We start from the raw sequence: 25,977 nt of genomic DNA, 5'->3' as shown, positions 1-25,977 counted from the left end.
ATGCAAGAGCTAATTCTTTTTATTAAGGACTATCTTTTGTTTTTTTGTTTTTTTTGTTCCTTGAGTTGAGCTGGAATTTCTTATATAAAACTTCTTAGGTTGGGCACATGACCATGAAATGACATGGCCTCCTTACTGCATGATTGAAATAAAGTAACAATTACTCAATTTTGGGACTTTTAGAATTTAGCTTTCACAGTGAGGATATAAGTGGATAGTTTTCTTCCTGTAAACCTACATTTATTATGTATTAATGCATGAGATATGAATTTGTTGTTGTGACATCATGCAATGCCTACTTTCTTTACTTTTTGTTTGATGAATTTTCTTGAATTTTAGAGGATACCTCTTGATTTTTTGTAAGGAGACAAGTTCCGTGAAGCAGCCGTTAATTATATTAAGCCTCTTCTAACAAAGGTATATATGCAATAGGATTTTTACTGGTGTTTATACTTTGTTGGGTAAAAAAAATGAACTTTTTCTGTGCCCTCAGGGTGTTTTATCTTTATTCTCAGATCTTTCTCCTTTGTATGATCACCCTAGAAAGGTAAGTTTCTTTGAATTTAGAAATATAATTAAGTTTTTAAATATTAATTATCCCACACCACTTGTCAACTGGTTGGGTGCACGATGTTAAGATTATTTTTCTTGCATTGTTGACGCTATACAGGCAGACATATTAGAGCAACTTATTCTTGAGCGGGAGCATTCATGTAGTACAAACATGAGATAATGCCACACCAATAGATCTGTTAAATGTTCATATTATTTAATGCCACACCAAAAGGAATCTAATGTATTATCCAACTTTTTAAATATTCATATTAGAGACCTATGATGCAATTAACTCATATTAATTTAATATTGGCAGTCATAAGTTAAATGGAAAGACGTAAATCGATAAAGAATTACCGATAAAAAGACTTTGCGATCGAAGTGGGCCAAATGGCCGAACTGAGACCCATTTATATATATATTTTTTCATTTCAAATTCCCGCCAAAACACCCCTCTAATACTTTTTAACTTTTTCCTCTTCGTTTAGGCTTCATTCAAATCCTCCCCCATCTTTTTTCAACCCATTAAGCTCCAGCAACTTGACTCAGTAGCCCTTCATTTCACAGTAGGGGATGGAAGCGGCGGATCAGTTCGCAACTCGCGAAACAGAGCAGGCCCGAGTGGGATCTCGAGGCCCGAGATTAGTAATTAACGAAATGGTGATGAGGAACTTCAAGTCTTATGCCGGTGAACAGCGCGTCGGTCCTTTTCACAAGGTTAGAGTTTTTTTTTATTCTTTACTCTCTTTTTTTTTTGCAGTTTTTGTTTGGTTTCTGGGGAAGTGTCGGTAATGGCGTTAGGGAAATTCAAAATTGCACAATTTTCACTCGAATTACAGTTTTATTTCTCATTTTTATTACCGTTTAGCTGTTTCCCTTTGGTTATTGAGAAAGTACTTGAAATCGAGAAGGAAAATTGCAGATTGATATTAATAATTTTGAAATTTATAGCCTATTTTAGTTTTTCTTAAAATAATTCAATGTTGAGCGCAAGCTTTTAATCCTTTTGTTATTAATCTAAGTCCTGCTTAGTTGCGGAGGAAAAAAATGAAATGAGAAACAAAATCAAATTGATATGATAATTGCACGAACTGAACTTGAGATAGTTTATTTATTTATTTATTTATTTTTGTTATTAGCACAATGGAAAATTGAGAAGAAAGTTGCTAGAGTATATGATAAGTTCAAAAATATAATTCAAATTTTGGCTTCTTTCAAATGATTTGCTTTCGCATTTCAAGTCTTAGTTCCAGTCTAGTTTCTTCACTGTAATTGTTTAGTAAGCCAAAAAAACTGTTGGTTCCTTTTTAGGAAATTAAAATCTCTTTCACTAGCTATCGGGTTGAAATCTTTTTATATTTTTTTCCGATGAAATTTAGAGTTTTTCTGCTGTGGTTGGGCCAAATGGAAGTGGTAAGAGCAATGTGATAGATGCCATGCTTTTTGTATTTGGGAAGAGAGCAAAGCAGGTAACTTTTATAGCTACTGTTCTATAATTTTGGTATTTATCTTCTTTTTTGCTCTTATGTAGTTATAATGGCCCTTCTAAATTCTAATAATATATCTAGCAATAACTTTTGATGGTTTCCCTTTCTCTAAATTCTTTTGTGCTTGATTTTGCTGATCTAACTGTGCAGATGCGGCTTAATAAAGTTTCGGAGCTTATTCACAATTCAACTAATCATCAGAATCTTACTAGTGCTGGTGTTTCTGTTCATTTCCAGGAGATTATTGATATGGTGCGTCTTTTGCATCTGGTTTTTTTCTGGATTTTGGGGGTAGCTTTTTAGCTTATTGTCTAAACGGGTATAAGCAGAGGTTTTGAGAAGTTAAATGCAGCAAATTATTTTATCCGAGCATAAAATGCCTAAAGCCTTGAGTTTTAGCTCATTGAATTCACTGTTATATGCCCAAATAACATGGAACTTTAAAGTCTTTTGAGGTGGTGATACTCTGGAACGATATCTCTATTGACTGCAGGATGATGGGGCTTATGAAGCTGTTCCAGAAAGTGAATTTGTTATTACACGGGTTGCTTTTCGGGATAACTCCTCCAAATATTACATCAATAACCGTGCTAGTAACTTTACTGAAGTTACAAAGAAATTGAAAGGGAAAGGAGTTGATCTTGACAATAATCGGTTTCTTATTCTTCAGGTTCAATATAATTGAAAGGTTATGTATTTAGAAATTTCAAAATCTTTTTCTACTTCTCTTCATGTTTTACTGGTTATTACAGGGTGAGGTTGAGCAAATTTCACTCATGAAGCCAAAAGCACAAGGACCTCACGATGAAGGTTTCCTCGAATATTTGGAGGACATAATAGGAACAAACAAATATGTTGAAAAGATTGAGGAATCATCTAAGGAGTGAGTAGTTTTTCTGCGCACTTAGTTGAGGTTTATCTTGTTACTATCTTCTCCACCCTATTCCAGTTAAACTTGGATTCTGCATGCATACGGAAATTAGTTCACAAAATGTCCTTGCTGTTTCTCACATGAGTATTTAAGACCGTTTAGCCTGTATTTGATCACCTTATTCTTGCTAGCTATCAAGATGGTCCACCATAGTGAATGGATTATCAGCAGTTAACACTATTTCATGTTGTTTTCCTTTTTGCTGCTAGGTTAGAAAGTCTCAACGAAAAACGATCAGGTGTTGTGCAAATGGTTAAATTATCAGAGAAAGAAAGAGATAGCTTGGAGGTTTGTTAATGATGCTATTTCCCCCTTTTCAAGATTGATACAATCTATAAAATGCGTCCTTAAACTGATATATTTTCTATGCAATAGGATGTTAAGAATGAGGCAGAAACTTACATGTTGAAAGAGCTTTCTCTCTTGAAATGGCAAGAGAAAGCTGCAAAATTGGCTCATGAAGATACCAATACAAAAATGAACGAACTACAGGAAAACTTGTCCAACTTAGAAGAAAATTTGAAGAATAAAAGGTTCTGTTTAAGATGCGCATTCAGTTCTCATGCCTACACATAAATACGCAATGGGATTTACAGTTGTGATATTTGACTTCAGAGAGGAGATTAAGGGAAACAGTAACAGGTTGAAGGAGCTTGAGTCTGTGCACAACACTCACCTGACAAGAAAAGAGGCTTGCGTTTAATTGGTGTATTATTATGGAAATACTTTAACTTGATGATTATTAGACAGCTGTGTATGTGATGATTATGTTAGCCTTATCAGTCAGGATTGGCTTATTAAAACGATTAACTAAATGGTTTTTGTTGTAAATAATTAGGAACTTGATAATGATTTGAGAATTTGTAAGGAAGAATTCAAGGAGTTTGAAAGGCAGGATGTCAAATACAGGGAAGATTTGAAGCATATGAAATAGAAGCTGAAGAAGCTAGAGGATAAACTTGAAAAGGTACTTGAAATAACTGACTTAAATTATGTTCTTGGCTTCATGAGTACATCTCACTTTGCCTCGCATTCCAGGATTCATTAAAAATTGAGGATGCGACAAAGGACTGCGAAAAATCAAAAAATCTTATCCCAAAACTCGAGGAGAACATTCCAAAGCTTCAAAAGATTTTTCTTGATGAGGAGAAAGTCCTAGAAGAAATGAAAGAGAACTCTAAAGGTAATATGATCTCCTTGGTCTCTTATTTAGAAATTTCATTAGGCTGTGGGAATAAAGTAGACGTTCCTTCCTTATTAAAAATGGAGCAATCTTATTTAGTTAGAAATAATGTTTTAGTTCTTTTGAGCTCTTGGTGATTTGTAATCTAGCTAACTGCTTTTTTTGATTGCTTGATGAGTAGTTGAAGCTGAGAAATATCGCTCTGAGCTTTCGAAGGTTCGTGCTGAACTAGAACCTTGGGAGAAAGAGTTGATTATGCATAAGGGAAAACTTGAAGTTGCTCAGACTGAACGTAACCTTCTAACTCAAAAGGTGTGCCATAATATTGCTATTCACTTGCTAACTAGCTTGATAAATCTATGAGCTTTTAACTTATCTTTCTCCCGTCAATTTTTTATAGTTATTGCATTTTTTCCTTCTCTTCGTTAGGTTGGAATGGGAGTCAAATGTGTCGTAACTGGTTTTCGTCCGGGCACGAAATATTCATTTGGCGGTGAAATTGATGTGAATAAATGGTTTTGAAAATAATTTAGGAGTCGCCATCGGCCTTTTGGGTCAGGTAGGTCGAATACCTAAAAAATATCTTTTAAAAGAGTTTTTAAGAAAACATCAATTAAAAGATAAACTGATCTGCGTTTTAACCAAAAATTCGTTCTTTTTAATAATAAAAAGGGATTCGTGGTCGGTTACGTTTAGGGAAGGATTAGCACCCCTACAACGCCCAAAATTGGTACTTTTTAATTATAAATTGTCTCTATTATTAGAAATTAAAAATTCAAAATGTATTTAATTCATAATCCTATTTGATTTAAATTTATTATTATAATTTTAAGAAAATATATTAATATATCTTTATTTATTTACTCAGAAATATCAGAAAAGGGCTTCTAGTTGCTTTAAGACAGCTCCTTTCTTAATATTAATAAATAAATACATATCAAAATATGTTTATTTTTCTTAAAAGTAGTTTATAAAATTAAATTTATAAATAGGATTTTTATTTAATAAACAAATAGAATAAATAAATATTATATATTTATATAACTTAATAATAAAAATAAAATAATCATGAAGATAATAATTTAAACATACATCAAAAGTAATAACAAAATAAAATAATAATAATTAAAATGAAAGAAAATAAAAGTAATAACATTAAAACTATTGGATCATATTCATAAATATATGAACTTAAAATGTAAAAATAATAAAACTTATGGTTAAAATTAAGATTATATATAATTTAATGATCAAATTATAAAATATAAATATGTAAGAGACATGGTTAGAGTTATCATAAAATATAAATATTAGTAGTGTAATTAGCCATTAATTATTTAATCAGTGATTAAAATAGTAATATTAAAATTATTAGGGACTAAATGTGATATTTATCATAAATATATTATTTAATACTTGTAAGGACTAAAACATAATAAAATAAAATTCAAAGACTGAATTAAAATGTTCAGAAATTAATTTCAGTGACTAAAATGAATAATTATAAAACTTGGATGGCTACGGAAATGGTTTAGCCATGCGCGAAATTACAGATATACCCTCCCCAAAACGACGTCGTTTGGGAGAGGGTATAAGTATCCGAAACCAGCTGGCCCGAAGGGCCAACCCCTCATTTTTTTCTCTCCTCTCTCTCTAACTGAGAGAGTAAATATTCTCTCTCGCCTCTCTCTTCAAATCCCTCATCGGAGGGATTAGAGTTCTGGCCGGCCACCGTGCTCCGGTGCCGACCACCGCCGCCGGCCACCGCTCTCGGTGGTCGGGAAATTTTAATTTTTTACCAAAACATAGATCGGGCCGTCCTAATGACGGATCCGGTGACCGTTTTCCTTAAAAAGCTCCTGATCGGAGCAAATCCGTGAAAATACCTTCGGGTTTTGGTTGTTTCCGGCGACGGTTGGGGTTCTTTGATGACAAAGTAAGTTTCCTTTCTTCTCTTCTCTCTTTTTTCTTTTTTTTTTTTTGTTCTGGACGTTGGTTGCTGTTCGTATCTCTCCCTGTTTTTTTTGTTCTGTTTTGTTTGTTGTCGTTCTCTGCCGTCTGTTTCTTTGTTGTTCTACGTTGCTCCTCTTTTTTTTTTTTTCTTGCAGGTGTGGTGGCTTTTATAGCCACCACCGAGGCTCTCGTCGGACCGGTTACAAGGGTGTAAGGCTCGGTGAGTCACCAAAGCTATGCTAGTGACTCACCATAGAGCCGACGTGTGCGGCTGTTATCATGGCAGCAAAGCTTCTGGAGGCTTCTGGCGAGGGCATCGGCAGCTGGAACGTCTGGAAGCAACGGCGGCGGCCGTGTGGTCCCTAGGGTTATGATACCCTAGGGTTTCAAGCTGGATAGTTTTGGACCGTTGGATCTTGCCAGATCCAACGGTGGAGATCACTGGCGGCTGGGGCATGAGATGAGAAACCCTAGTTGGGTTTTAGGGTTTACGTTGGGCTTCTGTATCTGGGCCTGAGTTATTGTAATTGGGCTTTGTAATATTTAATAAATAATATATAATAATTATAATAATAATACTAATAATAATAATTTTAATAATAATAAATTTAAATGAAAAAAATTGATGTCTACAGTTGCCCCTCTTTGCTTATTCTTGTGTTAACAAGAATAGAGCAAAGACGAAAGAGACAATAATTTTTTCATTTGGCTTCTTTTGAGTAGGATGGAAATGTTTGAAAACATCATGCACTGAAGGGCTTACAGATGACCCGAAGGCTTTGAAAACATCAAAAAGCTCCCGAAGGCTTTTTGGAAACATCATGCACTGAAGGACTTACAGATGACCCGAAGGCTTTGAAAACATCAAAAAGCTCCCGAAGGCTTTTTGGAAACATCATGCACTGAAGGACTTACAGATGACCCGAAGGCTTTGAAAACATCAAAAAGCTCCCGAAGGCTTTTTGGAAACATCATGCACTGAAGGACTTACAGATGACCCGAAGGCTTTGAAAACATCAAAAAGCTCCCGAAGGCTTTTTGGAAACATCATGCACTGAAGGACTTACAGATGACCCGAAGGCTTTGAAAACATCAAAAAGCTCCCGAAGGCTTTTTGGAAACATCATGCACTGAAGGACTTACAGATGACCCGAAGGATTTGAAAATATCAAAAAGCTCCCGAAGGCTTTTTGGAAACATCATGCACTGAAGGACTTACAGATGACCCGAAGGATTTGAAAATATCAAAAAGCTTCCGAAGGCTTTTTGGAAACATCATGCACTGAAGGACTTACAGATGACCCGAAGGCTTTGAAAACATCAAAAAGCTCCCGAAGGCTTTTTGGAAACATCATGCACTGAAGGACTTACAGATGACCCGAAGGATTTGAAAATATCAAAAAGCTTCCGAAGGCTTTTTTGGAAACATCATGCACTGAAGGACTTACAGATGTGGGAAATAGTTTACTAAGTAAGAAACTATGGAAATTGTTTTCTTACTATTCAACAATTTCATTTTCAGAAAAGATTGAATGAGAAACTATGGAAATCGTTTTCTCATTATTTTTCAAAATAACATGTTGATTGGGTAACATGACCCAATCTCAAAATAATGCTCATTTTTGTGGATTACGTTCATCTATTCTTCAGATGTTTACGTGATTCCTGTATTTGTGGTTTTGAATACCTTCTTCTTGTAAGGTATTTCTTACCATGAATCTTCTTGTTCTTCCGAAGATCTCTGGATATCAATGTAGCAACTTATGCTATCAAGCTTGCATTTCTGCAGAATCATCTGATCAACTTGTATCTTTACTGTCTTCTTTGCTTCATGAAGGTCTCAGAAGAAATGTTTCATTTGTGGAACTCTTGTCGTAGTCAAAATTATGACCCTGATGCCCCATTTTGTCTTGGATAAAACCAACTTTATTTGCTTGGACTTGTGTAGAAATCCCATAAAGCTTTCATCTTTGAAAAGAGAATATATCATCTTTAAAAAGAGAATCTATCATCTTTGAAGAGTGTAGATGTATATATGCCTGACTCAGCAGGGATTAATTAGGAGAGTAGAGCCTGTTCTAATTTGACTCTTGAAACATATCACAAGGAAGATCTATTCCAATTCCTTTCATGTCTCCACATATAATCAGATCTCGAATAAGGCAACTGGGACCATATCATGTCAAGATGCTTAACAACAACTTGTCGTTCAACCTTAGTTGGCTCCACTAGTTTCTTGTTGTCAAAATTTTCATCTCTCCTTCTGTGGAAAGAAGTCTTCATTTCACTTTTAATCTTGAAGTTGAAGAAGACAAAATTCATCTTGGGTCAATAAATGGAAACCATATGATTGCAACACTAGTTCAACACCATAATCACTGGTTCATAAAACATTTGACAACACATTCATCATCTCGTAGCTTCCACTCAGATGTTCGTAAAACATTTGACAACACATTCATCCTTTCCTGTGGCTTCTGCCCGGATTTCTGGTCAATGATGCTTTTGTATGATGTCACAAGACCACTTGAGAACAAAACTCAGTGGGAATACAAATGAGATATTGGTATGGCCAAAAAGTTGCTCAAATCCACAAGATATGCTAGTATCGAATTGAATAAGAGATACCAACTGATCTTGATATCATCTCGGGCAAGGGCAAGTGTGATACTGATCATGTTTTCTTCTGTAATGAGCATTGTAGAAAATAGAAACACTTCAGCTATAGGATCCATGTACGGAAGGGAGTTCATGGAATTCTTGCTGTTGGAGATGAAATGCACATGATAAAACCAAAATAGATGAAAAATCAGTTCACCCTGGCTGGCAATGATAACCCCAGTAATAACGGGAATAACAGTAATATAAGTGAGTCGAGTCTCCATTTTCAATGTCATCAAGTAAGCAAAAATTGATGTGAAAAACAGCTTCATAACCTCAATAGTATGATTGAAACTAACTGTCAGGAATCTCAAAAAGCTATTTTCAATCATCACCAACACACATAATGCAAAATTCAAAGCTGAGATCTTGAGGAACTGAACCCTGGATCAAATAATCTTCCTGGGGACCATCTTTATTCATGCAACCATGATGTATCTTAACAAAGAACACACTGTCATGTGATACATGATTTAAGAAGATTGGGTATTTGAAACCATACTTGCTGAGTAGATATTTGTTCAACAACATGACCCTAATGCAACTGCCTGATGAACGAAGCAATTATGTGTAGTTAGCTCAACTGCCACTGTTTTACCATTTTCATTCTTCATATCTTTCTGTCTCATTGGAAATATTTGTTCAAGTTAATGATCTTTACATAGGATATTGTGGGCCTTCAGCATACCCCAACATTGGCTAATACAAGTGTTCAAAATGCATCAACAGTTCTGATTCTGATTGAAATGGGTTTTCAGCATGCCCCAGCATTTTGCTGATAAATATTCAGAATATTTCAACATTTCTGATTCTGTTTGAAAAGGGTTTTCAGCATGCCCCAATATTTGGTTCTTGTTAATCTGAGTCTTCAAAATACCCACATGGATCTGTCTGAAGGAATCTTTAAAATGCCCCAATATTTGCTGATACAGATGTTAAAAGTGTGCTCAATATTACTTCTTATTGAGATGAGCCTCCAAGAATGCCCAAATATTCATATTGTTGTGAGCCTTCAAAATGCCCCTATATTATATTTCTGGTTGAAATGGGCCCTCAAGATTTCCCTCTAGATTTATCTGATTCACTCTCAATCTCTGTTTTACTGGAATGTCATGATCCCCACGAGGTCCCATTTTGACAATACACTGTTGTACTTGTGGCTTTATTCATGCCCCAAATATGTTTATCTTGAATACTCTCATTCTGGTGTTACTGAACAACAATGTTGTCAAGTAAATGGAAAAATTCTCTTTATGTTGTCATAAACTTAAGAAGCATTCAATCATTCATTCCAGGTTGACACAGTGGCTTATCATCTTTCAATGAAGGTCATCTCTGAAATATACTTTTTTGTGGGAGAGAAACCAATTTATGCGAATAGTAATCTGATGCAATGGCAAGATTACATATGCAGTGGTACAGGCTCATCAAAAATCCGTACCCATGCAACATGTTGATTCTGATAACAACTCATCTGATTATGAAGTGATTTTTCAGAATGATTTCACAGATATTGATAGTTCTTCTGATACCGAGGAAATCCTGTATTCTGATTCTAATGAGGAGAGTAAACTGTTATACTTGACAAAAATGAAATTCTCAGAGGCTGAAGCTTCAATAACCATGGAGATATGTGGTCCAGATTCATCACTTATAGAGTTGACAGATTTTATATGTGCTGCTCAAATGGCTAAGGCTGCTGATGTACTTCTTCTAATAAAAGATAGGAAGTCATTATGCAATGATCCCAATTACAAGCAAAGGCAAAACTTGGGCTATGATTTTTGAAAAGGAAGAAGCAGAAGAAGCTTGAAAATAAGCTTCTTAATGAAGATGATCATGCAGTTCATCTTTCAATTCCAACGATCGGTTTTGGGGTTCCTACTGAATCAGATCAGATAACTCAAAGAACACTTCCAGAAGATGCTATTGATAAATTCATCTTCTAAACTAAATGATTGTTCTGTCCAACCAGATCAGATAACTCAAAGAACACTTCCAGAAGATGCTATTGACAAATTCATCTTCTAAACTCAATGATTGTTCTGTCCAACCAGATCAGATAACTCAAAGAACACTTCCAGAAGATGCTTTTGATAAATTCATCTTCTAAACTCAATGATTGTTCTGTCCAACCAGATCAGATAACTCAAAGAACACTTCCAGAAGATGCTATGAGCACATTCATTTGTTCCATTTATTGTTTGGACTGGGATATCACAGTACTTATTCGATGTAAAGCCAGAATTTGTAGATTCGAAGTATTTTCATGCTGTCACACTGAAAATAGGCTATATTCATAATCTGCCAATTAAGAACAGAGTTTCTCTTATTCTGTTTTCTCCATGCACTATACATGATTTTTTTTCCATTGACAAATAAATGATAGCCTTCCTGGGATCCAAGAACAAAGTTGAACTGTTTATAAACATGTACAGGAAGTGCCAAATTGACAGAAAGGATCTGTAAGGCTCTTGAAGATTATGACAATGAGCCACCTTCGAGTGTCCAGAAGTATGTTCTTGATGAGTGCTGAAAATGGAATCTAATATGGGTTGGAAGGAATAAAGTTGTTCCACATGAATCTGATGAGGTGGAAATGCTTCTAGGTTTCCCTAAAAACCATACACAAGGATCTGTATAGAGACATGTTCCATGGTGGTATCAATGTCCTGTCTCTTTTCTCTAGGATCAATGATGCAGAAGTTGCCTTTTACTGTCTTGGCATACTTTTGAAAACAGATGTGCAAGAACTGAATGATGATCGGTTGGAGCAATTGATGAGTAGTTTTGTCGAATTCGACCTTGTTGTAAGTGGCATCCAGCGTAACAACCTTACTGGAAGAAATAAACATCATTGTGATGGGCTTGAAGATTTTTGTTGGTGCATTTACTTGCAATGATTGCTACAACAAATTGTCTCTTCTGCTGCTTCAATATATCCCACTCTTTTCGAATTATGGAACGGTTTAGTTGACAGTAAAATTTCTCATCTTCAACTTTTGGAATCCTGTAACCCATGTTACCCTATATAAAAGGCCTATAAGGGTAGATTCTGTTCCAATGTCTTATTCTGTGCCATAAGTCTTCAAATTCAAATTTAGCAATCTTCTGAAGGACATAATGAATATCATCCTGACAAAGAAAATGATCGGCCTAGAAGAAGTAGCAATGATGTATCAAGACTTGAGCCAACATCACGGTATAACCAGAGTGCAGGTAATGACTTATTCCTGGCTTTATGATGTAATCTTCTAGAGAACATGAATTGATGGTTTGGGAAAATAATCTGTCTAGTGATGCTTATCGCCCTCAGCATGAGATAATCTTTCTTGATGAGTTGATAATAATGTCATAGGGGAGTGTCACAAGTTCAATTATCCAGACTTTCTGGCTTCTTGGACCACTTGCCTTCAGAAATGTGAAGTGCTTCATTATTCTGGCCTCGTTCATTCTTTTTCTACTACAGAGGTAGAATAAACAACAATTGCTTCAAGGACCTTTCTCATTTGAGACTATCCTGTTTGAAAATGTTTTTTCTCCTTTCTTTATTGAAGAATGAAAGAATTTTGCAAAGTATTACCCCTTTCAGGTTCACAATATAATCGAATCATAAACAATGAGTTTAATGATTATCAAATAAATCAACTACACTTTTAAATCATTCAAAAATCATAGTCCTATGGCAAGTGTCAAAATTATTGACTGATTTGAGGTGTAGGTTGATTTTGGTAAAGTAGGTTCTTTCAAGTTGGTTCAGTATGTCGCTTCGGCTTACACTAACTTGAAAAAATGGTTGTTATTCCCATCTTGTAGAGATGCTTCTTGTTTCCCTACTCTCAGGAACGTCTTTGGGATGTGCGGTGCTTTATTAAGAGCTTAAGATCGTCTCTTATGTCGTTGTTGCACCATTCATTATTCGAGCCGCCCTTTTTTAGGTTTTCAACACGAATCCTCCTTTGGTTTCAAGATGTTATTTAAAAATTTACATCTTGAACCCCCCTTTTATCATTTTTCATATCATGCATTAAAGATTTTAAAAAACAATTTTTGCAAATAAAAATCAATCTTGGAAGGGGGAATGAATTCTAAAGATATCATCTTTTACTTAGAAATCCATGTATGATTAAAATGGACTTTTCAGGTACGTAACGTAGGCCATGGCTTATGGTTACGAAAGAAAGGGATAAAAAGGCCCAAATAAGTGTTTAAGGGTAATCAAACCAAGGATCAATTCATTCTGATGCCATCAATCTTGCCTTGCTTAACTTGGATCTGCTTTGTTGGGGATTTTTCCATCAACTGGATCCCTCTAGACTGTCAAATTTTGGATTCATTTCCATTTTCTCATATCTTAAGCATTTCTTGCTCTTCTTGTTTGTACTTGATCAACTTTGTAACTTGAGGCTCAATAAGTCACCCATCTTGATTCAATTTTCCTTCTTCTTTTTCCTTTTTGTTTTTTTTTCTTTCTATTTTTTTTCTTTGCTGGATGAGTATAATACTTCAACTGCTTTGAGCACCTCATTTTCCTTTTGCATTTTGGAGATTTTCCATTATTCTTGATTGGATTGATCTTCAAGCACTCTGTATTTGACATACTTTGTAATTCAAAACTTTCTTGACTTCATGGAAACTTGTCTTCGTAATAAAACTGTATTGACAATCTTCATTCTTGTGAGCAAATATCTTTCACCTTGCCCCCTAATGTGGAGGGTGATCCTTGGTTAGGGTTGAATTAGAAGAAAAATTATTCAGGCTCAAATGGGGACAACAAAGGATATATATATATTAAAGGATAAATGAAACAATGCCGTTCATCATCTCATACACAGAAACCTTTGTAAAAAGAGGTATCCACAGGGGGATGAATATTCAAGATTAACTTTATTTACATGAAAAAATGTAATTAATGCATGATATATTTATTTCAATCAATCACTTTCCCCTTCTTCTTTGAATATGCCCTAATCACTCGAAATTATCATCAATGAGTTGGTACCTGATGCCTCATCTCGTCTCTTCTTGCAGTAAAATTCACGAATAGCTGAAAGTTTGGTTCTTTTGAGGTCTTTTGGTTTATGATGGTTTTGTGTTTGGAAGGACAAATGTGTGACTTTTAAAGTCATGTATATGGTGGAAGGTAGTATCATCAATCAAACGACTCTACCCGAGAAGGTAAACATCTAGTGTTTGTGTCTCAAAAACAGGTAGAGACATTTCTTCAGAGTCTCAGATAAATGTAGTATCAGGATTTGGTTTTGGTAAAGGTCGAGTAATTGGTGTTGGATGGGATATTGAAGATATAATTTTATCACTTGCCAATAAATCTATAACTTTTGAAAAATTAAAAGAATATTTAATCTACTTGATACTCAATAATTTCAAGATTAAAACTTGATTCCTTGCTCATAACCTTAATAAGCAACACACATTTATTTATTGCACAAAAAGCGGAGAAAGGAACAAAAAACAAGTTCAAACAAGATGCTGAAAATAGAAAGGTACTATAGTGGTAGATAACACTTCCACTTGTTCATGCATCATCACTCCTTTAATGTCGGTTGTGTAATAAGATCAGAGTCATTGTCTTTATTTGCCCCCCATTTCTTGATCATTTTTTGTGTCAAGATTCTTTTGTCAACAAGAATCTCAATTTCTTTTAATAGTGGCCTACAATTGCCTGTAGAATGCCCGGATACCCCCAAGTGAAAATTACAAACTCTATCTTGATCATAGCTATGAGCAGAAGGGTTTGGTGTCACTTTAGTTGGTCTTGGTGTGATGTATTGACCTTTAACCAAATGAGGATACAATTCTGAAATAGAAGTTTGGAACACTTCCAAAGTTTTTCTTGATCGTATGACTTTATTTGGTCTATCTGAACAGTTACTTGCTCTTTTTCTTTTGTAGTTGCGGGGATTCTGGATGCGACATACATTCACATCATCAGCTTTCGCTTTTTGATCCGTTGGGCTCTTGGATGTGACTTTTGAGTTTTCTTCATTGATTACATTCTCAATTAAATCTCCACTTGTCATAAGATTCTCAAATTCGTTTGTCGGATTTGCCTGCATTAACTCGAAGAAAGGCGTTGGAAGGGAATCACGAAACATACGTGATATTTCTTCTTCTAATATGGGAGGTTGAACTTGTGCTGCCACCCCTCTCCATCTTAAGGCATATTCTTGAAATCTTTCATTGGTTTTCTTCTTTACTCTTCGAAGATCCATACGTGTTGAAGTTAAGCCTTTAACGTACCGATATTGTCCCAAAAATGCATCAGCTAAATCTACCCATTTCTTGATCTGTTCTTGGGTTAACTGATTGTACCAGACTACTGCTGGGTTAACAAGGCTATCATGGAAAGAGTGAATTAACAGGTCATCAGAATTTAAATATCCTCCCATTTTTCTGCAAAACATTCTCAAGTGTATTAGAGGACAACTTGTGCCATCATATTTCTCAAAATCAGGCATTTTGAATTCATGGGGAATAATCAAATCTGGAACCAAGCTAAGCTCTCTTGCTTCTAATTCTTTGTGGGAAGTATCAACACATTTCATACTTTTGATTGCTTCATCCATCTTCTTGAATCTTTCCTCATACTGCGAATAATGAACAAGGCTATTCTTTGGGTTCAATTGGGATGCCCCAGAGGGTTTTACCATTTTCGACTCTTCAATCTGACAGCATGGTTGCTCTATAACAGTTGTATCTTCTTTATCAGATTCCATTTCCTGGATAATTTGATCTGATCCATCTGGTACTGAATCTGAAACTTCTTTCCTTGTATCCCGAGGTAACCCTGTCAATGGTTCTGGCCACTGATCTTGTAGTCCCTTATAAGATTGCTCCATTGTTTTCATGATGACAGTAAAGTAATATGAATGAATGACCTTGGTTTTACTGTTACAAAACCTTTCATTAATTATTAACATGTTTTTATAATTAAAATACATGACAGTACTTTAATAAAAATGTGAAAAATGCATAAATGGAAAAATAAGAATGCAAAATGTGCAATTCAAAGATATAAAAAGTAAAAATACAAAATGAAAATGCACAGATACAAAATGTAAATGCATGTATGAAAAGGTGTTACTTTAGAGTGATCATCTTAGAACAGATTTCATTGAACACAAAAGCTTCAGTACATCAAACAACACTTTTACATGTAAGGAACAACTTTTAATCCTAACTTCAACAAAACTTTACATATAGGGAATAACTTTCCCATTTTCTTCTCTAAAACCAAGTTAGTTTATCAGCTTATGGGCCATATTACTTGTCTGGACTGCAGCTTCTTCCATGACATTCTGGTGTTATTTCATCTCCTATGTCAATTCTCGGAGTTGCTCATTTTCCCTTGTGAGAGAACATTTGTGTTCAAAAAGTTTTTGGAGAAGATCTTCATGTATGTTGCAACTCTTTTTCAATTTGGTAACCCCTGATATCCATTCTTCTGGGGTATTTCCTATACCAGCATTTTGAAAGGCTTGACTGACCTTCTGGAAATCTTCATGTATGGTTTCCATTTTGGTGTTCAATTTATCATTTTCAATCTTCAAATGACGTATTTGAGCTTCAAACCTCAGCAAATCTTCTTCTCTCTGGGCGCCTCTACTGATATTCTTACCTTTGAAGACTTTTGGTATTAATCTATCAGGACCCTTAGTTACCAAACTAGGTCGATCATTTACCATAAATTGTAAAGTTCCATGATCCAAAAGACTTTGGACTCGGCGTTTGAAGGCAAGACAATTCTCGATGGTATGTCCTTGAGCTCCGGCATGATATTCACAATGAACGTTGATGTCATACCAATTTGGATACGGAGGTTGGAATGGTTTTATATAATATGGATCTACTTCTCGTGCTTCAAGTAACTTTTCATACAACTTTTTATATGATATGGGGATAGTATCAAGATGAGAACCACCTTTTGTCTTAGATTGAACCTGAATTTTAAATGTCGGGAGCAGACCAAACTTTGATGATTTCTGATTACATGATTTCTTCTCTTTTCTGGGAACTTGTACAGTCGTCACCATTTCTTTGGTATCTCCAAACGATTTGTGAATACGAATGATGACTGTATTTAATTTCTCAAATTGGTTAAGAATCGAAGTCCCTTGTGTATCTGAAACTGCAGGGTTATGTTCATTGAGCTCTCTCTCTTTCTGTGTAGGAATCTCTTTTCCTTTGGCCAAAACAGATGTTCTATCCATCATCTTGGTCATCTGCTCTCTTATTTCTCGTATCTCCTTTTGCTCTTCAATGGGCATACAATCTTTGGGTGAATAGCTCTTCTCTATCTTCAAAATTCCCTCAGGATGTCTTTTCTTGGCCGCATCATATTTTGTTTGATCATAGAACTTTTTGTCCATTTACGATTTCTTTCCAATATGATGAACAGTCTTTCAAGTAAACACCTTTTGGTCATGATCATGCAATGCAAACAAAAGAAAATAATTTAAACAAATTAGAGCAAAAATAACATACATGGGAAAATAAAAAAAATAAAATAAAATAAATCCTAACCTCATGCTTTCTAGTTCCATGCTTTGTTTGGAAAAATTAACCTAACCGCATGATTTCTAGTTCGCATGCATTTATTCAGGGAGAGAAAAAAAAAATAATAATAAATTAAAATCTAGAGCTTATTTTTCCTTTGTGTACACCTATGAACAGAGGTTCAGTACTGTCTTAGATTAGGTGAATTTCTAGGGTTTATTATATGCAGAGTTTCAGTTCTAGGAGTAAAGGTACTCGAATTGTCCTTGTTGATGCCCCCTTGAGCTGTCAAACCTCAATCCTAGTCCATTACAGACTTAAGCGGATCGAGTTCAATTCGAGGGGATACATTTCTCTATGACTAACACGGAGAATAAATTCTCACGAAGACATAGAGCATATGAACCCCAAAAGTTACTTGCTAGGTCTGACACGGAGAATAAATTCTCACGAAGACGTCGCTTTCACTCCCACTTAAAAGGGACAAGCTCAATTATAGAGCTTTATGTTATGCAATGCAAGTGTTGTGTGTGAGGAGAAATATTCAAACCTCTAACAGATAAATAAAATAATTAATACCTGAATAAAAAAACAATATTAATATAAAAATAATAAATAATAAAAATTTGAAAGAAAAGAATTAAAAATTAAATAAATGAATTTTTAATTTCTAATTAATAGAGACAATTTATAATTGATTTTAAAGTTTGACATGTTCCCAGTGGAGTCGCCAAGCTGTCGTAACTGGTTTTCGTCCGGGCACGAAATATTCATTTGGCGGTGAAATTGATGTGAATAAATGGTTTTGAAAATAATTTAGGAGTCGCCATCGGCCTTTTGGGTCAGGTAGGTCGAATACCTAAAAAATATCTTTTAAAAGAGTTTTTAAGAAAACATCAATTAAAAGATAAACTGATCTGCGTTTTAACCAAAAATTCGTTCTTTTTAATAATAAAAAGGGATTCGTGGTCGGTTACGTTTAGGGAAGGATTAGCACCCCTACAACGCCCAAAATTGGTACTTTTTAATTATAAATTGTCTCTATTATTAGAAATTAAAAATTCAAAATGTATTTAATTCATAATCCTATTTGATTTAAATTTATTATTATAATTTTAAGAAAATATATATTAATATATCTTTATTTATTTACTCAGAAATATCAGAAAAGGGCTTCTAGTTGCTTTAAGACAGCTCCTTTCTTAATATTAATAAATAAATACATATCAAAATATGTTTATTTTTCTTAAAAGTAGTTTATAAAATTAAATTTATAAATAGGATTTTTATTTAATAAACAAATAGAATAAATAAATATTTATATATATTTATATAACTTAATAATAAAAATAAAATAATCATGAAGATAATAATTTAAACATACATCAAAAGTAATAACAAAATAAAATAATAATAATTAAAATGAAAGAAAATAAAAGTAATAACATTAAAACTATTGGATCATATTCATAAATATATGAACTTAAAATGTAAAAATAATAAAACTTATGGTTAAAATTAAGATTATATATAATTTAATGATCAAATTATAAAATATAAATATGTAAGAGACATGGTTAGAGTTATCATAAAATATAAATATTAGTAGTGTAATTAGCCATTAATTATTTAATCAGTGATTAAAATAGTAATATTAAAATTATTAGGGACTAAATGTGATATTTATCATAAATATATTATTTAATACTTGTAAGGACTAAAACATAATAAAATAAAATTCAAAGACTGAATTAAAATGTTCAGAAATTAATTTCAGTGACTAAAATGAATAATTATAAAACTTGGATGGCTACGGAAATGGTTTAGCCATGCGCGAAATTACAGATATACCCTCCCCAAAACGACGTCGTTTGGGAGAGGGTATAAGTATCCGAAACCAGCTGGCCCGAAGGGCCAACCCCTCATTTCTTTTTCTCTCCTCTCTCTCTAACTGAGAGAGTAAATATTCTCTCTCGCCTCTCTCTTCAAATCCCTCATCGGAGGGATTAGAGTTCTGGCCGGCCACCGTGCTCCGGTGCCGACCACCGCCGCCGGCCACCGCTCTCGGTGGTCGGGAAATTTTAATTTTTTACCAAAACATAGATCGGGCCGTCCTAATGACGGATCCGGTGACCGTTTTCCTTAAAAAGCTCCTGATCGGAGCAAATCCGTGAAAATACCTTCGGGTTTTGGTTGTTTCCGGCGACGGTTGGGGTTCTTTGATGACAAAGTAAGTTTCCTTTCTTCTCTTCTCTCTTTTTTCTTTTTTTTTTTTTTTGTTCTGGACGTTGGTTGCTGTTCGTATCTCTCCCTGTTTTTTTTGTTATGTTTTGTTTGTTGTCGTTCTCTGCCGTCTGTTTCTTTGTTGTTCTACGTTGCTCCTCTTTTTTTTTTTTCTTGCAGGTGTGGTGGCTTTTATAGCCACCACCGAGGCTCTCGTCGGACCGGTTACAAGGGTGTAAGGCTCGGTGAGTCACCAAAGCTATGCTAGTGACTCACCATAGAGCCGACGTGTGCGGCTGTTATCATGGCAGCAAAGCTTCTGGAGGCTTCTGGCGAGGGCATCGGCAGCTGGAACGTCTGGAAGCAACGGCGGCGGCCGTGTGGTCCCTAGGGTTATGATACCCTAGGGTTTCAAGCTGGATAGTTTTGGACCGTTGGATCTTGCCAGATCCAACGGTGGAGATCACTGGCGGCTGGGGCATGAGATGAGAAACCCTAGTTGGGTTTTAGGGTTTACGTTGGGCTTCTGTATCTGGGCCTGAGTTATTGTAATTGGGCTTTGTAATATTTAATAAATAATATATAATAATTATAATAATAATACTAATAATAATAATTTTAATAATAATAAATTTAAATGAAAAAAATTGATGTCTACAAAATGCATTGAACTTTTATATCTTGAAACTCTTTTTCCTCCATAAAATTAAGTTTAATAAGCTCGCATCATTAAGCACTGCTGTTTCTAGAAGTTTTCATGAGAGGAGCCAAACATACATTACTTGAAACCCAAAGGAGCAAGTTAGGGTGGCTTAGTTTTATCACTTATCCTTTTCCCGTGGGTAATGCAATTGTACTGTATTACTGGTAGAAGTCAAATAAATATTTATAAGTAGCTATCATGAAATTCTTTTGTTCAAAGTTTCTTTGACTCTACCCCAGACAGCTACAGACTGTTGTTTGATTGCATTTGTTTCAAAGATACAGATTCAACCAGAAAGGATTGTTTGAGACACCTTGACCTTGTTTGCTCATGAATGAGCTAACAATGAAATTGCATACTTGCAATTAAACAATTCATGGAAAGTTAATTTTGCATTTGTTTCTGCATTCTTAGGGAGTTTATTGCATCTTTGTTAGAGAAAGATACAAAACATGGCTTAATTTGAAAGTTGACTCTTTCAGCACGAAGCTGCTCATACAGCTTTTAAGGATGCTCAAAAAGAGATGGACAGCATATTGGGGAAAACTGAAACTATGACTGCTGCCATTAAAGATAAGCAAATTGATCTGGAAAAAAACAAGCTTGAAGCATTGAAAGCCCGCAAATTGGAACAGGTTCATGATTCCATGATAATTGATTGATGCAGGGTTTTCTTTTAGGCTAATTTTCTTTTCCAAGTTCTTTTTTCATCATGGAATATGTTGTGAATAAACAATGTTCTGCAGGAATGCATCAAAGAACAAGATGCACTGATTCCTCTTGAACAAACAGCGAGAGAGAAGTTTGCCGAACTGAAGTCGGTGCTTGATTCTGAGAAGAGCCAGGGATCAGTTTTAAAAGCAATTTTGCAGGCTAAAGAATTTAAGCAAATTGAGGGAATATATGGCAGAATGGGTGATTTGGGTGCTATTGATGGTGAGTTTTTCAAATTATCTTCTATTAGCTCTTGCTATCTTTTATAGCTTCAGGGAGTATTAGCTGGTGTCTGCTGGTACTCTACGTGGTTTTATTTGTTAAAGTGCCTGGAGTTGCAAGTACATGTATTATTCCTTTTTGTTTCTCTCTCTCACTCTCTACTTCCCTCCTGCTCTCCATTCATTATTTCCTTCTTTTTTGCTCCTATTATATTTTATTTTGATTTGAATCCCTAGAATGATAAACAATTTTTTGTTGCAGACCTTCCTTTTCTAGTCATATAATTGCATGTTGTGGAGTTTAATACATTAATATAATGACTTATTATTTCATATTTTCCTTCATTATTTACATTGAAGTTATTCTGTGGTCTGGTCTTTACTTATTGTTATCTTGCAGCGAAGTATGATGTTGCCATCTCAACTGCATGTCCCGGACTTGATTATATTGTTGTGGAAACCACTGCTGCAGCACAAGCATGTGTTGAGCTACTTCGCAGGGAGCAACTTGGTATTGCGACATTCATGATTCTGGTATGAGCTGTCCTCTAAGAAAATGTACTTAATATGTTCCTACCTAAGCGAATAGAACTTTCTGAACTGACCTGGCTGATTGTTGTTACCGATCTTAGAATCTAAATGCTCACTAAAATTGTCATCTTATAGTTTATACTGGCCAGTTGAACATTACTATCAATAATTTAGATCTCTTTGGCAAGGAATCTGCCAAGTGTTTCTTTGGATAGAAATTTACCAACTGTGCTTTGAGCCTGTGAAATATTTTAATATTCCATATCTTATGTAGTGGATTATAGGTGTGCAGTGGCCATAATGTGGTCACCTGTAACATTTTACCTGGGAATTGTCATGTTTAGGATATTGGCTCTTAATTTGATCATGATTTCCATTTTTCTTGACTCATGCAGGAGGAGCAGGTTGATCTTTTAGAGAGGTCTAAGGAGAAAGTAAAAACCCCTGAGGGAGTTTCACGTCTCTATGACTTGATTAAAGTTCAGGATGAAAGAATGAAACTTGCTTTCTATGCTTCCCTGGGAAACACAATTGTAGCAAAAGATCTTGATCAGGTAGATAAGCATTTTTCCATCATTAAGCAGATTGACGAATAATTCATTTCATGTACGACTTGGTAATGTTTGAATATCTGCTAGAATTTCAGAATTTAGATGAGAGTTTATAGTGGCATATGATATTTTAGGTAATGCCAACAGACATATGAGATCATAGGAAAGTGCAATCCTTTTGATATGGTTGTTATATTAGGAAGCTCGGCCTTATTTCAGTTAACAACTAAAGCATTCTCTCTTCAACTCAGGCAACACGTATAGCATATGGTGGAAACAGAGAATTTCGCCGTGTGGTAACCCTTGATGGTGCTCTTTTCGAAAGATCTGGTACCATGAGTGGTGGAGGAAGCAAGCCGCGTGGTGGTAAGATGGGGACATCTATTCAAGCCAGCAGTGTGTCTAGAGAAACTGTTATTGCTGCCGAGGAGGAGCTTGCTAATATGGTTGATTCATTAAAAACCATCAGGCAAAGAATTGCTGATGCAGTAAGGCGCTACCAAGCCTCAGAAAAAGTAGTCTCAGAGCTGGAGATGGAGATAGCTAAAAGCCAAAAAGAGGTAGTTCAACACGGTCAATTTTCTATATCTTATCATTTGTTAATTGGAGTCTCATGCAATATTTTCTCATGATCAAAAACAGGTTGACAGCTTCAATTCGGAATATAAATATCTCGAAAAGCAACTTGACTCCCTGGAAGCTGCATCACGGCCAAAGCAGGATGAAATTGAAAGACTGGAAGAGCTTAAGAAGATAATTTCTACTGAAGAGAAAGAAATTGATAGACTCATCCAAGGGTCAAAAAAGTTGAAAGAAAAGGTGGGTGAACGTTTGCTAATTTCTTTGAAGCTAGAAACTTTAGGGTCAATTTGGATGCCAATGTGCGAACTTACACATCCGTTTATATTACACTATATGTAATGCTCTATGCGTTTGTAATAATAAGAAAAATCTAGTATGTACAGGTGCTATATTACTTAACTTTCTCCTATACTTTTAGACTTCGGATCTCCAGAATAAAATAGAACATGCTGGTGGTGAAAGGTTGAAAAGTTACAATCAGTAAGTTCTGCAGGGCACAGAATTTACAGATTCCTTTATGCAATACTCATTACTAACTGATATTTCATGCTTCTAATTTTGTTAGGATATTGACAAGAATAGCACAGAGATCAACCGTCACAAGGTACAAATAGAGACAGGTGAGAAAATGGTGAAGAAATTAACAAAGGGGATTGAGGAGTCAAAGAAGGAGAAAGAACGAATCATTGAGGGGAAGGACAAGATGCAGGGTGTGTTTAAAGAAATAGAGCAGAAGGCATTTATTGTTCAAGAGAATTATAAGAAAGTGCAGAAGGTTTTCAACTTTCTTCCTCTACCATTTCCTATTTCCTTACGATAAAGAACAAAACAGTGGCCTTGTACAAATGCATGACTTGTTTCTTCTTTTAATAGCTAATTGATGAACATGAAGAAGTACTGGAGAAGTCAAAATTGGAACACGAAAGAGTGAAAAAAGATGTTGATCAATTGCGTGCATCAGAGGTAATCTGCAATTTAAGGGTTCTTTTTTATTGGTTAGGCTTATGCTTAGGGACGAGCAATCAGTTGTTTCTCATTGTGCTTGTTTTAACCGTGTCGAACTGTTATTTTCAGGTGGATGCTGACTTCAAGTTGCAAGACATGAAAAAGATGTATAAGGAGTTAGAAATGAAGGGGAAGGGCTACAAGAAAAGGCTCATCGAGTTGGAAACCAGTCTACAAAAGCATATGGAACAGTATGTGTTTCTGTGGTTTTAAAAGTATTTGCTTTAAGTTGTAAATGACATTCTATCTTCTTGGTTGCAGGATACAGAAAGATCTTGTAGACACTGAAAGACTTCAAGCAACTTTGGCTGATGAGACCCTGACCGAGGTGTGTGACCTGAAAAGGGCCCTTGAAACGGTGACTTTACTAGAGACACAACTGAAGGAAATGAATCCCAACCTTGATTCAATCTCAGAGTACGGATTTTTATTTGGTTAATCTTAATATTTCCATAGAGTGATATATTTTCCTCTATGGATGTGCACTAAAGCACTTGATATTATAGATATCGACAAAAGGTATCACTGTATAACGAGTGAGTTGAGGAACTTAACACAGTTACCCAACAGCGTGATGATATAAAGAAGCAGTATGATGAGTGGAGAAAGAAAAGGTACGGACATCTGACATCCCCTGATGTTATTTTTCCCTCTTGTGAATTTTATCTTTTCTGCAAAAGATGTCAAATCTCATTCAACTGAAACTTTTATAATTATGATGTCTAGACTGGACGAGTTCATGGCAGGATTCAATGCAATATCTTTGAAGTTAAAGGAAATGTATCAGGTTTGTCTTTGCACCTTCCGAAAACCGAGACCGTTATTTGTACAATTATCCTTATCTGCTTCTTACTAACTGCACTGAACAGATGATCACACTTGGAGGGGATGCAGAACTTGAACTAGTGGACTCTTTGGATCCATTCTCTGAAGGTGTTGTTTTCAGCGTTAGACCCCCAAAGAAGAGCTGGAAGAACATTGCAAACTTATCGGGTGGTGAAAAGGTTGCATCTCTGTCTTGACTGCCTATTCATGAATGATCAACATGCATGTCACGACCCGACTTATGGGTCTGTGTATCATAATTGAGAATGATAATTTTGGTTTACATTCATGATACAGCTTGATGGGTCGGGTCATGACAATGCATGCTGATGCATCATTTTACATCCCTTTATTCACATAGTAGACAACTTTATTCACATATTAGACCCGAGTATTGTGATAATGAATTGGTTTTTTCTTGTTACTCAAACTTAACTGTAAGTGTCGGATATAAGTAGGATGTAAATCGTTTACTCTCGTGTCTGATTCCAGACTCTCAGCTCGTTAGCTCTTGTTTTCGCTCTTCACCATTACAAGCCAACCCCACTCTATGTCATGGATGAAATTGATGCAGCTCTAGGTACATTTTTGATAGATCATACCATTCTTCCCTTTTCATTTCATCTGAGGTTCATTTTACATACACTTTCATTGCATCTCCAGACTTCAAGAATGTTTCCATTGTCGGACATTACGTCAAGGATCGGACTAAGGATGCACAGTTTATAATCATAAGGTAAATTTCATTTGTTCCGATAAGGTTTGAATTCGAATCTTAATATCTACAACTAATATTCATTTATTAGATTTGTTTCGTATGGTGCAACAAAATGCAGCCTCAGGAATAACATGTTTGAGTTGGCTGATCGACTTGTTGGAATCTACAAAACCGATAATTGCACTAAGAGCATCACAATCGATCCCAACAGTTTTGTGGTGTGCGAAAAAGCTGCATGATTCAGTGAGTTTGATTCCTTTCCCTAATCTTTCTGTTCCATAATATTAACCTAAACTACATCTATTTATCTATATATATATATATATATATTTATTTATGAACTGTGAAGTTTTTGTGTATATATATATCATGTATGAACTATGAACTTATTGATATGTGTTATAGAATTTTATTTTATATTTGATAGAATATTATTTTAATATACTCTATAAATGAATTTTTAAAGTTCATTTATTAATTATATATAGTAATGGTTAATTATAAATATGTTTATTTATTAATTATAAAATTTACTCATTAATTTATTTTTACATTTTTGTTGAATACAATTAATTTAAATTTATATGAATTAATATATAAAATATTTTTTATTAGGT

General features: G+C 35.0%; 2 protein-coding genes across 2 annotated transcripts in view; both read left to right on the top strand.

Moving 5' to 3' along the window:
• Positions 1-1,080: 1,080 nt before the first annotated feature.
• Positions 1,081-25,670, top strand: LOC120190690 (structural maintenance of chromosomes protein 4-like). Its single transcript, XM_039193741.1, is given in 28 exon segments — positions 1,081-1,272; positions 1,935-2,024; positions 2,193-2,294; positions 2,536-2,712; positions 2,795-2,925; positions 3,183-3,261; positions 3,349-3,506; positions 3,589-3,664; positions 3,812-3,940; positions 4,012-4,156; positions 4,338-4,468; positions 20,696-20,848; positions 20,960-21,149; positions 21,549-21,682; positions 22,075-22,233; positions 22,482-22,790; positions 22,873-23,049; positions 23,231-23,296; positions 23,378-23,587; positions 23,686-23,775; positions 23,887-24,008; positions 24,079-24,234; positions 24,324-24,431; positions 24,544-24,604; positions 24,687-24,821; positions 25,135-25,222; positions 25,306-25,378; positions 25,479-25,670. Coding segments are annotated over 28 exon segments (3,714 nt in total). The 5' UTR covers positions 1,081-1,128; the 3' UTR covers positions 25,600-25,670.
• The window catches only part of LOC120190683 (starch synthase 2, chloroplastic/amyloplastic-like), a 41,113-nt gene continuing 17,390 nt past the window's right edge, over positions 2,255-25,977 (top strand). Inside the window, exons 1-2 of the mRNA XM_039193732.1 lie at positions 2,255-2,267; positions 17,501-17,509. The gene's annotated coding sequence lies outside the window, so the exon portion shown is untranslated. The remainder of the gene's footprint in view (positions 2,268-17,500; positions 17,510-25,977) is intronic.

Source organism: Hibiscus syriacus, unplaced genomic scaffold, assembly GCF_006381635.1.
Source record: "Hibiscus syriacus cultivar Baekdansim isolate YM2019G1 unplaced genomic scaffold, ASM638163v2 tig00116962_pilon, whole genome shotgun sequence".
Taxonomy (NCBI): domain Eukaryota; kingdom Viridiplantae; phylum Streptophyta; class Magnoliopsida; order Malvales; family Malvaceae; genus Hibiscus; species Hibiscus syriacus.
The sequence above is the reverse complement of the archived record's forward strand: the minus strand, read 5'-3'. Positions and strand labels throughout refer to the sequence as shown.